The following is a 16,434-nucleotide window of genomic DNA, read 5'->3' as shown; positions in this document are numbered from 1 at the left end:
CAGAAATTTAAGATTCGGTTTAATTCACAATTTAATTTTTCAAAGCAGGTTAATAAATAATTATCAATTAAACATTACTGTTTGGAGGCTGATTTATTATCTTAAACGCACCTACTGTATTCAATAATTTAAAAATAAATTCCAGTATTTACGATGACAACACCTAGAGATAACATTCGTGTTAAATACATTTTTGAAGATTCTCTTTTATTACATTACATAACGAACGGACATTTTAAACAGCAATGCAGACACACATTATAACTTTAAGTCAGAGACAATATACGCATATTAAAATTCTGTATATTTCGATAAGGTAAAAAATAAAGCTATATAAACTGATCTTTAGATTTTTTTCTGCAAAAGTAGAATCACACTTTAATAATACTCTGACACAGCTTCATTAAAGCTTTGTTTATAGACGAATCAGAATGATTCCCAGCCCCATTCACCTGCCCTCTAACTAGAAAAAAAAAAAAGAAAAAAGAATGCGTTTGCCTGCTGACATTTTTCCTGTTTTTAAAGTTACAAATGGGAAACTTCCAAAAGAAAGTGCATAGCAAGCTGTTACACTGAGTCGTCAAATAAATACCATTAATTTTAAGATAAAGCAGAAGTGGTTGTATTACGTCATTAACAGTGCAAAACAGATGAACTCAGTGGTTTTAAAGAAAGAGGCCGGAAACTTCCCTTAGGTTTTGCCCTGAACTTCTGGTTGACGCCCATGAACTTAGGAATAGTTACACAGCATGTGCGAGGCAGTTCTCTAGTTAAAGCTGCAAAGTCTCACCAGGCCGAACTATGCTTCTATAAACCTGCTACTGCAGAAGGCGGCGCTCCTGGGCTCCTCCCGTGGCCCGGCACTGCCACCAGTGGGTCTCACGGGGCCACGGCCGCCCCCCCGGGGGAGGGGGGCGCGGGTCATTTGGTCTGCGTTCACCCCATGGAATCAAGGGCACAGGAATGGGCTGATTTGGGTCCTAACAGGAGTTGCCAAGAGAGGGTCTTTACTCCCAGCTCCGGACACGGGGACGCTGCAGCTGGGAGGGTCCGAGGGCTGCTGGCAGCCACCTGTCCTGAGGGTGGGGCTCAGAGGCCCCCGCAGGGTCCCCTTAGGACGTGGGATGTGTGCGGCCTCGGGTGGCCGGGAGCTGAAAGCAGGACCACGGAGGTGGCCGGAGCAACACGGCCTACAGACAGCTTGCTTTGGGGGATGGCGTGTGGGTCAGGAACCAGACATCTGGACCAGCGGGGGAAATGTTAATAAGTGATGCACGTGCAGCTGTAAGATTTTCAAAACTAAGTTACTTGCTTTAAGGTTAGTGTAAGGCAAGTACGTGCTGCCCACTGTCAGGTGGGAATCTCACTGTCTCGTCTGAAATGTCACTTCAGTGGGCTCTTCTGTCCCTCCTTTGACTTTACTTTTGATCTCATGCCCCTCGCCTATTTCAAATTATCAGGCACAGTCACTTAATAATTCCCCAAACAATTTTAAGAAGACTTTTTGGAGCATGGAAAGGTCAGTAACTTTCATAAGGAGACTGGACTTATCCGAGGTAAATGGTAACCATCTCAATACAGGCAAAAAGAGGACACAGAACCGTCAAGAAGCTATTTTAAGGCTGAAGGATAGAAATTAAAAACCAAATAAAAAGCAGATGAAATGGCAATGAACTGTGAAGAAAGAGCATAGCAAATTATCATACTCTAAATATGCCTTTTAGCTACTGACTACCGCCAGAAACACCAAAAATAAACAGGTGTAGAGAAGAAAACCAAATCTGAAAATTCACATTCGTCAGATATTGAGACATTCAGCCAAAATGTTCATCAGAATTCAAATATAAAGTGGCCAAAATGCCATCAACGTAAAAAATAAAAGGTTTAAAAACATACTTTAAAAATTAGATATGATACATTAACAAACAAAACAGCTACGAAAATACTTCAGTGCAAAGGGAATTTTAAGATTTCTAAAAAAATACATTACAAACAATTTGTTAACTAAACGTACAGAGAATCTGTCCCCCACGTGTATTACATTTATACCCATTTTAGGTTCTTAAAAACGACTGTAAAAATGCACACACCATTGTTTGCAGGGTCTCGTGTGGACCACACACTGGACGTGGAGTGTGAGTGACGGGGGCGGGGCGGAGGCTGGAGGACCCTCAGACGGACACGCCCTCCCATCCCCGTCTCACTGGAGGCCCCACGTCCATCATCCTAGTCTTTGGTATGTTTATACTTCACCTGCTTCACCCCGACTACCTGTGTACGCTTGTTCTTGCTGTTAACTCATCCCCTCGTTTAAACAAATAGTTTATAGGTGAACATTATACAATCAAACTGAAATCTGAACTTCCCGAAACCCCTAACGTCGAGCATCTTGGAAGTAGACTCGGTGTTCACTCCCCAACCGACATCCCTAAATCCCACCCATGCATCCAGCGGGGGCAATGTTTAGCTTTTGGGTGACCCTTTCCTAAAAAGCCATTGGTTTTACCCTCTGAATCTCAAACTGAAATGTCTTCTTTATGGACTATTAAGGCTATGTCGAACGGGTTATTTCCAGAAATAAGATACTGGTACAGGAAAGTCACAGAGAGTTTACAGCACAGCTGCCTTCTGACGGTTCACCCCCACAAGGAGACACGGATAGGACCCCCGGCAGAGCAGGGTCAGGTCAGAGGCAGCGCGGTGGCAGCGAGGCCTGCGATATTGCTTTTCAGGTCGCCCAGGCCACCCTGTCAGACCTGTGGGCCTGACACAGATCTGGGGGACAACACCGCCGGGAGACCGACCACTCTTAATGGGGGCCTAAGCACCACATCAGAGGCCGGCCTCCGGCACCCAGACCCCACCCTTCCCCTCAACCCCCGAAACGGGCATTTCACAGCAAGGGTGCCCCGGTGAGCCGCATCCTCGGGAGCGGGAAGATGAACTGCCCGGAACCTGTGCCGGAAGCTTTACTGGATAGGTTCCCCTCTTCGCGTAGGCAGCTGGGGGGAGGCAGGAGGCGGTGCCGAAGCACACAGGCCCCAGCACCGCGGAGGAAGGGACGTGGGACCAGACACGGCCGCGGTCAGCCTCACTACCGCAGGTCCCGGTGCCAGCAGCGGACGGACGGGAGGGAGGGAGGGGTGCCGGTCCTGAGGTGTCCCTGGGCTGGCTCCGAAAGCAGAGGTTTTGGGGCCCGGGAGGAGGGGCCAGACCCGACCCCGCCTGCAAGGCTCAGCTGCGCTTCCCAGGAGGTCGAGGTGCGGCCTCACCCGGGGGGCGGGGGGCCGCGATCCCCCCAGATCCTGCTCCCACAGGGTGCACCGAGGGCTCGCGTGCGTCCTGTCTGGTCGCCGCCCGGAGACGCCTGTCCTGCCCCCTTCACCGTGCGGCTCTTAGAGGCTGGACCCGTGATCCGTGCATCCGGTCTCCCCTCGGGCCACAGGAGCGGGGTCTGTAGCCGGGTGGGGACGCGGGGAGTGGGAGAGGCTGAGCTGGAGGGGGCCTGGCGCCCCCGCCCTCCCAGGGCGCTGCCCAGGGCTGGGGTCTACAGAGAGGCAAGGGGGTGACTCCCGAGAGGTGGTCGTGACACCAAGCACGCGGTCTGTCGGGAACAGAAAGGACAGAGTCAGTGCCGGGACCCCCGCGAGAATCCCATCGAGCACCCGTCGTCTGACCCGACGCCCCGACGTGGCCACCGCCCTCGCTGCCCCGGCCTGGGCTCCCCTGAACACAGCTGGACCAGACACGGAGGAGGCACGTGGACCATCCCGGCTGCGATCGCGTCCCCTTCTCGGGCCCACCGTCCCGCAGAAGACGCGTGAAAACACGAAGCCCCTCCCTGGGCCCGGACTGCCTGCGGTTCCTCTAATGGGGATGCTGACCTCGCCCTACCCAGCGCCCCCAGAGGCACCTCCCCTCCCCGGCCCACGCGTGTGTTCGGATCGAACGGGCAGGGAGGGGAGGGGCAGCCGGGCGGGAGACGCCTGCTCTGGACACTGAAGGTGCTGCTGGACACCTGCCCCGGCCAAGGCTCGGGCCGCTCACTCCAGACCCCCTTTTTTACTTCGAAAGGTGGTCTTTCCTGATGGACCTTTCAGGTGAAGCCATTCCCACCACCACGGATGAGAATGAATGAACTGTGCTCTGGACGCCGAACACCGGACACGTGTGGGGCGATGTCCACCCGGCGTGTGCGCTGCACAGGTGTGCAGGCGTGTGCGTGTGTGTGCACGGCACGCAGCCCACGCGGCCGGCCTCTTGGGCAGGCCACTTACCTGGGATGGAACCCACGTGTGTAAAGGCCTTTCTCTGTGACCACGAACCTAACAGACACAGCACAGCACGCAAAACTTTGGAGGAAAACCGCGCACAGCAAGAGCACAGCACACCGGGCTGCCCGCGGGCGGCCGTTACCTATCCACCAGCTACTCGCGCCGCGGCCGCGGCTCGGGGTCCATCAGGAGAGGCCGGTCAGGGCTCGGCGCAGCGTCGGCCGGGGCTCGGCGGCTCGAGCTCCTCTGCAAGGCGAGGACAGACACTGAGCCCGCGGAGGGGAGGCCGGGCCACCGGGGAGGCTGCTGCCCAGACTGGGGCGTTGGCTAACGGCCTTGCCCGCTCCCCGAGACCACCCCGGCACGGCTGGGCTCCCCAAGCGGGCACCCGGCCCCAAGGGAGGAGCTCTGTGCCTGTCCCTCTAGCCCGCTCTGTGTGCCTGCCTGTCCCTCTGTCCCTCTCTGTGTGCCTGTCGCTCTGTCCTCTGTCCACCTGCCTGTCACTCTCTGTGTGCCTGCCCGACCCCGTCCCTCGGCCCCGTCTCTGGTCAAACAGAGGAGTCCCGGACTGAGACCAGAATGTGGGAGGTGCAAGGAGTCACAGGGCCACAGGTCAGCGGGGCCGGGCATCTGAACACTGAGATTTTCTAGTCAAACTGTATGAGTCTCTCAGTAACAAGGAAGAAGAGAATTGTAGGAGTTGAAGGATCACAAGCGCGAGCTGCAGAACGTTCTCCGGCGAGGAGGGGGTGAAGCAGACAAGCGCTGGGGGGGCTGCTCTTCGCAGGGGCGGAAACGCACACGACTGTATGTGCAAATGGATGTAGAAACCAGAAATGCACACGCATATGTAACTGACCTATGTGTGTACACACACGGTGCCTGCCATGGTTTTCGCTTTAATAGGACAGGTGAAAAGAAAAAGCCATCCATCTCCAACGCAGTACGTCCCACAAAACGGCTAGTCAAGTGTTTGTTCCTCCCAAGTTTTGCAGAAATTGGACGGTTCTCCAGCAACAACACGTTGACCCTGTGTGTGCCCGGAGTGCAGGCTCCAGGCACCCTGGGGTCACGGCCGCGGCTACGGACACACAGAGCTCAGGGCCCTTCTCCCAGCGGCCAGAGTGTGGCGTCTGCAAATCAACTCTAAATGAACCCCATCAACAGTCAGAGGAATTTAGTTTTAGCCTGGAGTTGGCATGATTCAACCAATCTCATAAGCACCTCCTGTGACTTATTAAAATGTTCCTAAGAATTTCATCCTGAATGTTTTCAAGCGTGTGAACAGCAAGATGAAATGATGTAACTTATTCTAACAAATTCTGAGGGCATCAGATTAAAAAAATTTCGATCGCCAATAATTACTTGAACTTAAAAAATGTACCATCCTGCTAGTTAAAAAGCAGTGCTAAAGCTGTGTGGCATACGAACAGTTATTAAAGAGGAAAAAGCCTTCTTGTTTTTTTTTGCTTTAGGCATTTTCCCATTAAGCAGGCTGCCTCAGTGAAGCAGTAACACCAAACACAGACCTTCAGAGTGTGCCTGGCTCGGAGCACACAGAAACGAGGCACCAGGCACACAAACGACTGAAAACAGATACGCCGTGTCCCCGAAGCCTTGCCTCCGGAAGAAACGCCTTCGACCCTGGGCGGCGGCCACAGAACGCCGTGTGAATGGCTCTATGTGCCTGAGAGAGAGGCGCTACGGCCCTTTAAGGCAAGGTCAGCGCCTTTTTCTAAAAATGATCAGACTTTTTAAAAAAGTTTTTTGGTAAAAATGTTGACCCCAGACACGTCTGTCCTGGCTTTCTCTGCAGCCCAGTGCCAAGGCCTGAGTCTGGTCTCTCCGGAGGCCCTCAGTCCCGCCTGCAGAGCGGGCTCTGACGCTCCCCAGGCACGCGTGCAGGCACCGGTCAGTGGCGTGGACGGCAGGAGTCCGGCACCCTGCGTTCCCGACGCCAGCGGCCCGGTGCTGCCTGGGGCGGGCCTGCGAGCGCGGCTCCGAGCTTAACCGTCAACCCTGTGCGGTCCTGCGACTGAGTCCCAAGCATGCAAAAAGACAGAAAAGCGTCACCTTGTTCCGTTAGAAAGTCAGACTGCTGGAAGTCTGAGAAAGCATAAAGACGGTGGGCTGCTCGACAGAAAGGCACTGGTTCCTAGTCTGCCGGTCCCAGAGGCCAGAGGTCAGAGGTCAGGAGGCCATGCACATCGATAAACAAGGTGGTTATTTGGGCAAAGAGGCCGGAAGACGAAAGGAACGAAGAAGGGAAGAGACAAGAAAAGGCGGTGAGTCCGGTGAGACGAGCGGCAGCCTCCGGACGTCCCTGCAGCCACTGGAAACCAGGCCACACCGGCCCCGCGGCCCAGCCCAGCCCAGGCGGGTGGGATCCCTCCCCTCGCACTCCCGCCTGTGTCCCACCCGGGAACAGCCCCGGACGACTGTGCAACTCGTAATGAAGTTGTCAGACGTGGACCTGCACTAACCCCTCCTGCGTTCGTCTGGGCACCGACTTTGCAAACCCAGCAGAATCCCCAGGGCTGGGGCACTGCGCTCAGCATTTTAAACCAGCACCAGGAACCTGAAGGCTTTGCCCCCGACCCGTCACCTGCTGGGAGGGGAGCGGGGACTTGTGGGGGCAAGTCCACCTGCTTTCCACCCCAAAGCCGGCCAACAGCACTTGGGACTGAGACCACGGGGCCCCTGAGCTTCCCAGTGACTCAGCCCCAGGACGTGCCACTCACCCTCTCCTGTTGTCACCCTCCCTCCAGTCCCTCCCCACCTGCATGCCCCGCCCCCTTCACCTGCACAAGCACCTTGCTACAGGTGAGACAAGCGTCCTGCAGCAACGGGCCCTGCTGTGGCCTCTGCCCTCTCACTAGCATCCTTCCTCCTCCTCCTGAGGCCTGCACCTCCAAGGGCAAGTCACAGGGGTGAGAGGGTAGCGGGGGGTCACAGGGGTAAGGGGACGGGGGACATCCCTCCCCAGGAACCCCGGGGAGGGCCAGAGCACTCTTGGGAAGCTCTGGGTACCACTTGTGTCTGATGCCAGTCCCGGCATACTTCATATCTCTCATCTTTCCTGGATCCGGAATTCAGCTTGTTGGCTTCCATTTGGGAGGGTGGAAAACAACAGCCCTAACCACTCATAACCAGAATTTTCCAAAATAAATGCTAAAGTTTGAGCCAAATCCACCATCCCTAAAAGTAATGCCATTTTACCTTCAAGGTGATGATTAGTTGAAAAAACTTTTAAAAATGTACAAAAAACAATTTGCCTTTTGTATTGGCTTCATCTTTTTCTCTTAATCTTTTTCTTAGTTCAGGGACTAGCCGCTCAAGTCTAACCACTGGTCTTCTTGGTTCAGGCGTAAACCCACGTGTCATCATGGAACTCGTTAGTAACGGCGGACTGACCGCATTTCCAAACCCAAACCTTTCCCGCTCCCCTTTCTAAGGGCTGCCCCACGGCGCCCGGGGCGGTACCTGGACTCTCTCGGTGGCGCTGGGCCACAGCTGCCTGCACAGCACTTTCTTGAGGACGTCGGGAAGGAGGCTGACGGCGACGAGCAGGACGATGGCCAGCCAGGCGGGGCCGCTGGACAGCATGCGTATGAACACGTAGTACATCCTTTGATAACTGAGGAACGGCCTGCAGCGTCGAGGGAAAGGAGAAACGTAACACGATGGCAGGAGAAACACCGACATCCTGGTCTGTTTTCTCTACTTGCACGAAGAGCCCATGTGTTCTGGAAGTTTTCACTTTTGTCACGACAGTCACTGGACAAGCCACCTAGCCTGCCTGCGGGGACTAACCCCAGAAACACCGGGCTGTGACCTCTCCCTGTAACGCTGCGTGTTAACCCACGGGAAAAGGAGAGGAATTCTATGAAGTCATCCCAACGGGGAAAACAAGTCCCCGAAGTTCAGTTTCAGAACAGCGGGAAAGATTTTAAAAGATGAAGTAGGTCATATTTTTTGTACCTTAGAATCATATCTGCACAATAGCTATTAATGTGGAGAAGATATGCAAGCATGCACATCTTCATGCATTCATATCTGCACGCGTCAGCAGAACGATTAAATACTTAAAAATTTATGCCATAGGGGCTTCCCTGGTGGCACAGTGGTTGAGAGTCCGCCTGCCGATGCAGGGGACACGGGTTCGTGCCCCGGTCCGGGAAGATCCCATGTGCTGCGGAGTGGCTGGGCCCGTGAGCCGTGGCCACTGGGCCTGCGCGTCCGGAGCCTGTGCTCCGCAAGGGGAGGGGCCCCAGCAGTGAGAGGCCCGCGTACCGCCAAAAAAAAAAAAAAAAAAAAAAAAAATTATGCCATAATATATTTTTTTAATTTCCATAAAAATACAGAGAATGAAATGACTCTCCTGCCAGGTGACTCACAAAAGCCTCTGGAAAGGGGCAGTGATGATGCTAAACACAACCGCTTCTTGGCTCCGAAGCCCCAAGGCCCAGGAGCCGGCCTGGGAGTTCTCAGGCGAGGCTCCCATTTGCACAGCCGCTCTGGAGAGCTCGCTAGAACCGCAGGGATCTGTGGCCTGGGGCAGGGCTGCTGGAAACCCACCAAAAGCTGGTCTGGTCTTCCTGGATTTCCTGGTCTCCAAGAATGTGCAATGCATGGATCTGGCCACTGGGGGGTCAGCGACAGAGCGGGTCATTGGGTGGATGTCAGCTCAGCAACCTCCACGTGGGGACCTGATGGACCGGGGAGCCTCTCCCCCATTTCGGGGGCCGCCTGCCCCTCCCGGGAGCCGAGGTCAGCACTGGGGACGCCAGGTGGAGGGGACACTGCTTCTGGCCTCCCGTTCGGCCAGGCTGTGGTCCCGGGCCTCACTCGCCTCCCCCCAGTCCCAGCCCTGCTCAGGAAATTCTCCATCTTATGGGGGAGGTGGAAACGTAAACGGGAGAATTACAGGTAAATCCAGCATGCGCTGTGACAGGGGAAGGAACAGCTGCTCGGGGGACCAGGTGGAAATGCCCGCCTGGGAGGTGACTCGAGGGAAGAGTGGATGAGGTTGATGGGCCGCCGGGTTTCGAAAGATGAACAGGCGCTCCCCAGGCAGGCTAGTGAGAACGGACGTCTGGGCGGACGGAACAGCGCTGGCAAAGGCAGCCACTTGCTGCCCCCGTCAGGACTGACCACTGTACTGCAACGGTCTCTAGACCGGCTGCCTTGTCTGTGTTCCACTCCCAAGTTCACTTCCAACACAGCAGCCACGGTGACCTTCCTAAGAGTGCAGTCGGACTCTGACGCTCCTCTGCTTAAAGTCCCCGATGGAGGCAGGCTGGACCTTCCTTCCCCTGCCGGGCCCCGCCCCAAGGTGTTTGCACGTGGGGCTCCCTTCCTTAGGAAGGGCCCTGGCTGGGGTCCGACTGCCTCGGCCCAGGCCAGCTCCCCGGGCGCACCCACCACGGTGCTGACAGTGCTTCCCTCCCAGGTTTCCGTTTAAATAACAGCTTTTCTGGAGACGCCTTCCCCAGCCTTTGATCTGAACTAGGCCCCTTGCTGTAGCGTCCAGTCTGCTCCTCCTGTCACATGTATGAGGCAGCGTGTCTCCCCCACTGAGAACCTGGCGGAAAGGAGCAGGGACCACACCCGCCTCGTCCCCTGCGGGCCCCCCCCCCCCCCCGGCCCTGGCGCCATGCCCCTCCTGCACACAGTCAGCCCTCGAGGAAAGACACCGCGGGGCCAGTAACATAATGATGATTCTAGAATTATCAACTCCATACCAGATAATTCCTCCCCAGAGGAGGGAAAAGATGACGTAGAACAGCAGTGACCCCCAGATCACAAAGTGGTTTATCCAAGTCCAGTAGTGTGTGTCCAGCGCCAGCTGAAAGAGGGAAAAGGTGATTGATGGTGGTGTTACCTGGGCATGGCCCTGGGAGCCCTGACAGCTGGGGAAGGAAGCGGGAAGAGAACGGAAACAGCCTTAATTTTAGCTCAAATGCCTACATCAACCTGTTTGGGAAAAACACACTTTAGGTTCCAATGGAGAGAAAGGGTTCCCTACGGCCTCCGAGTCTCAACGTCGCCAGTAAGCCTGCCCGGATCCCAGGGAGATGCTCCCACAGGGTGACGCGGGCGGCGGCTCGAGGCGCTGGCCATAGCTCCCCCCGGGACGCTGCTCTAGGGTTTCCAAGACTCGGGCTGGTAGGATTTGGGACCTTCATAATGAGATTCCAGGAAGAATCCGACCTGACTCGAAAAAGAGCTAAATTTTCCACGGTACGTTAATTTGTTCCAATTAAGACGGATTTTGCTTCTACTAGGGGTGGGGCAGATGGCCATTTAAAAGAAGTCTAATATCCATCCCTTCCCACAGAATAGGCTCCTTCCCTCCACCACCTTCTGTGCAATTCTGACCTTTGCCCCTTGGGGCCGGGGCCGAGTTGGTGGCGGGGAGAAGACCCCGGCAGGGTTAGGGTCAGGGTCACGACTCACTAGGAGGGCTGACTGTGCCCGGAGGAAGCACGTCAGGTCAGGGGATGTACCTTCAGGGTGACCGTAAACACCATCACCGTGAAAACCAGCGTCCCGAAGGTCCAGTTCCCAAATACCTGTGGAGACAAGAGTCCACGTCGTCTCCCACTAATACGGATTCTCCTCCTTCGCACTTCGCACGAGGGGCAGAGAGCACCTCCCACGGCCCCGCCTGACACTTCCAGCCCCAGACACGCGGAAACCCTGCGATGTCGCCAAAACGTGAGAGGGAGGCCGGCCGAGCCCGGCTCGCTAGGCCCCGGATCCCGCAGCGTCGCTGGGGCGGGTGGTGGTTCCCGCTGGGCGCCCCGTCCTTCCTGCACAGCCACCCCCGGTGTTGCCCTCTCGCTGCTCCCACAAACGGCGGCCCTGCTTACAAACCAGAGCAGGACACGCCTGCGAGCTAGAGTCACGGTCCGCAGGGGCCGACCCCGCTCCCCCCGCTCGTTAGAGTCACGGTCCGCAGGGGCTGACGCCGCTCCCCCCGCTCGCTAGAGTCACGTTCCGCAGGGGCCGACCCCGCCCTCCCCGCTCGTGTTTCACGCGGACGACAGGACACGTCTGCGAGCTAGAGTCACGGTCCGCAGGGGCCGACCCCGCTCTCCCGCTCGTTAGAGTCACGGTCCGCAGGGGCCGACCCCGCTCCCCCCGCTCGTTAGAGTCACGGTCCGCAGGGGGCAGACCCCGCTCCCCCCGTTCGCTATAGTCACGGTCCGCAGGGGCCGACCCCGCTCTCCCCGCTCGCTATAGTCACGGTCCGCAGGGGCCGACCCCGCTCTCCCCGCTCGTGTTTCATGCGGACGAGACCTTTACCCGGCGGCCCAGCCCACGCTCGGTAGAGCGCGTGTCTAGTCTCTTTTCAGCTCAAACACCTTTCGGCTCGGAAGGCAAACCACGGCTGCCATCGTCCTGGGAGCGGTGAGAGCGACAGCCTTGTCCCCTGCGGGCGGCATCACCAGGATGCGGCCCCGTGGGAGCCATGGAAACGGAGGAGGGGAGACACGACAGAGCTGCACAAGGGCCCGGCGCAGGTCCGCGGCCAGGACCTCGGACACGCAGCAGCCCCCGGACGAGGCCCCGGCGGGATGTGGGCTCGGCCAGCGGGGAGCACACACGTCCAACCAGGGGACAACACGTTTCTCACCCACAGACACAGACACAAGCAAAAGGCAACACCAGCCACTTCAGAGTCTTCCTCCCGGGGACAAACCAGCCTCTTGTTGTTACTTTACAAGAGTTATTTTCTTTGAGATTTCTACACCGCCTAAGAGCCGACCCATTTCTGGTTTGTCGGATGCTGCGAGCTGGGCCTCAGAAAACGCTCCTAGTTCTTCTTTAAGAGAAAACAAAGCATTACCAGCCGGAATAAAAACTGCTTTCCCGTGTGGTTAGTTTTCAACCAAAGGAACATCCCTACACGCGACTCACTTCAGGCGAGCATGTGGGCTGCAGGCCTTGCGAGGTGTTTACCGAGGCAAGAACCTACTTGCAGAATTCTAGGAGAAAAACCAAAGCGCCAGGACTTCTGCAGGGAACAGACTTAAGGACCCTCATCACTTCATTCTTCGCTTCATCAGTGTGATCAAAACTGGGCTCAGATCCACAGCCACGGTGGCCGTCCCTGGAGGTGATTCTGTCCCTGAGGTGGGGGACACCTGCAGTGTCTGGGGACATTTCGGGGGAGGGGGCTACTGGCATCCAGGAGGCAGAGGCCAGGGGTCTGCTAACTGCACCGGGGCAGCCCTACAACCAAGAACTCCTGGCCTCACCGGCAACAGCGCGCAGGCTGGGAAACCCTCAAATACAGGGCTCTCTCTTCAATGCTTAATGTCGGGGGCAGGAAATTTTCCCTCTGAGGTGGGCTGCCGCTCGGCAGTGGCCAGCAGGTGCAGGAGGATGCAGCGCCCGCTTCCTTTTCATTGGAAGCTACCGTTTTTAGCCAAAAGCAAGAGGTGAAGGTGCAGGGAGGGGGCGGCTCTGAACCCCGCGGGCACCATCAGCTCAGCTGCACGGGCAGAAGCCCTCACAGCCTTTGTGTTTGCCGCCCCTGCCTGGGAGGGATTCAGAGATCCTTTACAAAACTGTTAGGCAGCAGCAAATGTGGCTGTGGAGCACCAGTGGCAGAGCGACAGGGCAGCTCCAGCAGCATCGCAATCGGGGACAACATTTCAATCACTCAAACGGCTTCTCATCTCTTCCCGAGAGGGGTAGGACGGTGCTTCCCAAGGCGCTGCCGAGATTCCTAGGATCCGGTAGATTCTGGTGGATCTGGGATCCACGCCCAGCCCAGCAAAACACAGGGTGTGCTGTTTACAGGCGAACAGCAGTAAAGCACAAGTGCCTTGAATCAGATTCAGGCCTTTGGGTTGGAACCTGGGCAAGGCTGCACACCTGGCCACCTTCACCTGTGCCCTCCGCCAGCTATCGCAGCTCACTGGGAGGTGATCACGGTAACACCTCCGTAAGCGCCTCTGGGGCTCCTTAGTTAAGGGAGCCCTCAGGTCGAGCTGATAGTCAACGCATTATTGAATTCGTTACCCATCATTTCTATGGACTTTGGGGGTGATTCACTGGGGCTCCAATCCCCTTTCTCAAAGGGGTGTCCTGAGGGACGGCCTTTCTCCCGAGTGATATCAGTTCCCCAGCCCCCAGGAAGCCCCGGGGCTGATTTCCTAAAGCAACACGCGTCTCCGCGGAGAACGTCGTGAACTTCTGGGCCTCGCTCAGAGGAGAGGATTCAGTAGGAGGTCTCCCACCTCCCCCGCAACCAGGTCCAAGTTTAATTCCTTCTCCCACTCCGCCCTCTCTCCTCTTCCTCAGGACTATCTTGTAGGAAATCTTACTGCTCACAGAAGCTCTAAAGCCTAGAGCAGTTTAATTTTTGTGTGTAAAAATATCCCACGACAAACATGTCTTATGTTTTCTCAAGATCGCGGCCACATCTACTACATTCGCTACGTGCTGACTGGGAACCTCTGCTGAGCGCTGGTGTTCTTGTCCTCAGCCCGCTGAGGACAGCTCACGTTCCCGCGCTCTAGATGTTTACTGGCTTCTATTACAACGCGCCCCAAACTTTCAAGCGTGCACCTAGGAATATCCCGCAGTTCAACAATAAAATAATCATTGTCTTATATTCTCACTTGAGAAATAATACAGCTCTTGATGTCTGTGCAGAAAACGCTCCACAAGTGAATTTCTCTTTTTCGAAAGTTATCAATGATTCAGCTGTTCTCAACGGATCCACGAACACGCCTACAGAATGATTTAGGGGTCACCTCCCGACCATCACTAGAACAGGGCAGCTAAAATGTCCCACCAAGAAGACACGTCCGTCCTCCTTGGAAGAGGACAGAGATGACCGCTATCCTCACCGAACCACCTGCTGCCCAAGACCAAGGACGTCAGCAGCCCCCTGAGGCCGCCCTGGACTTACAGCTCTGTTTGCTGCTTTGTCTGAATTGCTACAGAACCAGCCTACGATATCATTTTTGGTTTTGTAAGGGATGCAACCCCCTTACCTGACAAACAAACAAGAATTTAAGACTCAGTGATCCAGAGTGAGAAGGCTCTGTGCGGAGGCCCCGAGGTACCGCAGGGGTCTAGAGTCAGACCATCGACGGAGCGCGCTCGCCACGCGTGGCCCTGGGGCTCCTGTCCTCCTGGTGATAAAGGTCTACCCTGGGTCCCCGCAGGTGTCCCTCCGCTTAGCGCTGGCCTTGCTCTCACGCCTCTACGTCTGCAGGTTGTTTATCGTCCCCCGGGCGCCAGTGACCCAAGGCACAGCTGTGGACAAACGCCCAGGTCCAGCACCTCGCTTGGTACGACTGTCGCGCACGCTGCTTCCTGACATCACCGTGCATCTCAGGAGCTTTTCACGCGACAGGATGTGCGTGGCCTGTGCTGACTCTGTTCCCACGGGGGCCTCAGAGCTCCTGGCCCGTGAGCACAGGGCCCCAGCCAACAGGCGTTCTTTCTACCTCGCTCTCCCTTCCTGTCATCGTTCCAGATTCTAACCAACGCTTTTGTCCCATAACAGTTGAGCAAAGGCACAGAGGTGGCAGGTGGGGGAGGGATGGTACGGGAAAGACCCCTTCTAGACGCTGGGATCCGGGTTCCATGGTGGCTCAGGGCGCCCTCAGGAGCGAGTAGCAGAGAAACAGGAAACGGCAGAAGCCCTTGGCTCACGGGAAGGGCCTCAAGGCACCCGGGCCTGCAGCTCTGACCACAGCAGCGGCAGGAGGAGATGCGGCCCAGCCTCGTGCCGGGAAGGCCCCCCAGGCCTGCATCCGGGGCCCCTCGGGCGACCAGCACCTGTGTCCAGGGTGCATGTCCCCTCCCTGCTCACACCCGCCCTCTTGTGGGCTTGCAGAGCAGGGCCAACCATGTCACCACGTGATGTGAGCGTCAAGCAATGCAGCAGCTGCATGGTCTAAAACACTACCCTAGGTCTGAGCTCTAATTCCCTGACCTCGTACAGTACTCATCTGTCAACTTCCATTTGCTCGGCTCTAACACCGTGAAACTGTCCGACTGAAGGAGCGACTGGTGAGCGAGGGTGACGCCTGCAGAAGAGACTCACTGCCTGGATCCTGGGACCACGGATGCCGGGACACAAAGTCTGAGCTCTTTAAGGTACACGTGAGGTGCTCACTTAAAACTGGGCCCGCAAGGGACTCTCACTAAAGATGCATCAGAGCAAACGCTAAGACAGCTCGACTCAACCACCGGTACATGACGGCCTCGTGGCACCCGGGAGCTATTCTACCACAACTAAGACAAAGTGTAAATCCTTGAAAAATGGGAAGATTTTAGAAAAGTGCAAAAAGACTTTGAAAAATCCTCAAGACCAATTTAGGAAAAATTGGTTTCAGTTATAATGAGAGATGACAGTACCTTGCAGTCACAAGAAAAAAGAAACAGACAAACCGATGGGCAAACACACAGCAAGACTCTGAACTTCAGGCCAGCCACGCGGAGGGACAAACGGGCAGAGAGGTGTCCCATCAGACAGGACGTGCAGTAAACCTCTGTTCACAAGCTCCCCTTCTTTACGTGGACCCTGGGGCATCAGGTCAGAAGCAGGGCACCGGGCCCCGGGCCTCTCGTATTCTCCAGGCGGGGCTGGAGGTCGGCCACGGTCAAAGCAGCATCCCCTCCAGCCTCACATGCTCGTGTGTCTTCCTACTTACTTAGGTCAAGGGAGGTCCAAACAGATCAAGTCCACTTAGAAACACCACTGACCCCGCTGGTGGTCCCCAACATGGAAATACAGGGAGTAACCTCAGCAACAGGGACCCAAGTGGACGCACAGGTTTCTGGGACGACCCCAGTCCTACAGACGTGGGGCAGCAACTAACAGCATTTCTACCGACAAGCACACAAAGGGAGTCACGTTGGAAAATATTTTCAAGAAATATTTTATTTATAACGCACTCCAAAAACACAAAGGACGCACCCACAGATTTCTTACCATGTGTGTGTTGGTGGTCACTATCTGAGAGTGGGAAGGAAGCCATGGCAGAAAGAAAAAAGCAAGATACGAATAAAACAACCCCTAGAAATTATGCAGAAAACCAGAGCGCTGAACGCCTACCAGGCAAGTGTAAATCTACTTGTTGCGAAGTAAACAGATACTTAAGGATGTGAACAAACACTAAAATGG

At 55.8% G+C, this 16,434-nt stretch overlaps 1 protein-coding gene across 8 annotated transcripts in view; it reads right to left on the bottom strand.

Annotated features, from left to right (window-relative positions):
* The window catches only part of ATP11A (ATPase phospholipid transporting 11A), a 119,124-nt gene that overhangs the window by 2,296 nt on the left and 100,394 nt on the right, over positions 1 to 16,434 (bottom strand). For 4 of the 8 annotated variants that reach the window (XR_002173429.3, XR_002173430.3, XM_019921000.3 and 1 more), the window contains exons 26-28: positions 10,784 to 10,849; positions 10,019 to 10,122; positions 7,758 to 7,923 (exon numbers count right to left, since the gene is read on the bottom strand). Coding sequence is in view for 6 of the 8 variants with exons in the window: in XM_019921000.3 (XP_019776559.1) it covers positions 7,758 to 7,923; positions 10,019 to 10,122; positions 10,784 to 10,849 (336 nt within the window). In the remaining 2 variants the exon portion in view is untranslated. Of the gene's footprint in view, positions 1 to 13; positions 4,521 to 7,757; positions 7,924 to 10,018; positions 10,123 to 10,783; positions 10,850 to 16,434 lie in introns of those variants that run through there. The other 4 variants (XM_019920997.3, XM_019921001.3, XM_019920998.3 and 1 more) reach the window with 3 other exon arrangements.

This window comes from Tursiops truncatus, chromosome 18, assembly GCF_011762595.2.
Source record: "Tursiops truncatus isolate mTurTru1 chromosome 18, mTurTru1.mat.Y, whole genome shotgun sequence".
Classification (NCBI taxonomy): domain Eukaryota; kingdom Metazoa; phylum Chordata; class Mammalia; order Artiodactyla; family Delphinidae; genus Tursiops; species Tursiops truncatus.
Note: the sequence above shows the minus strand (reverse complement) of the source record. Positions and strands in the feature narration are given on the sequence as shown.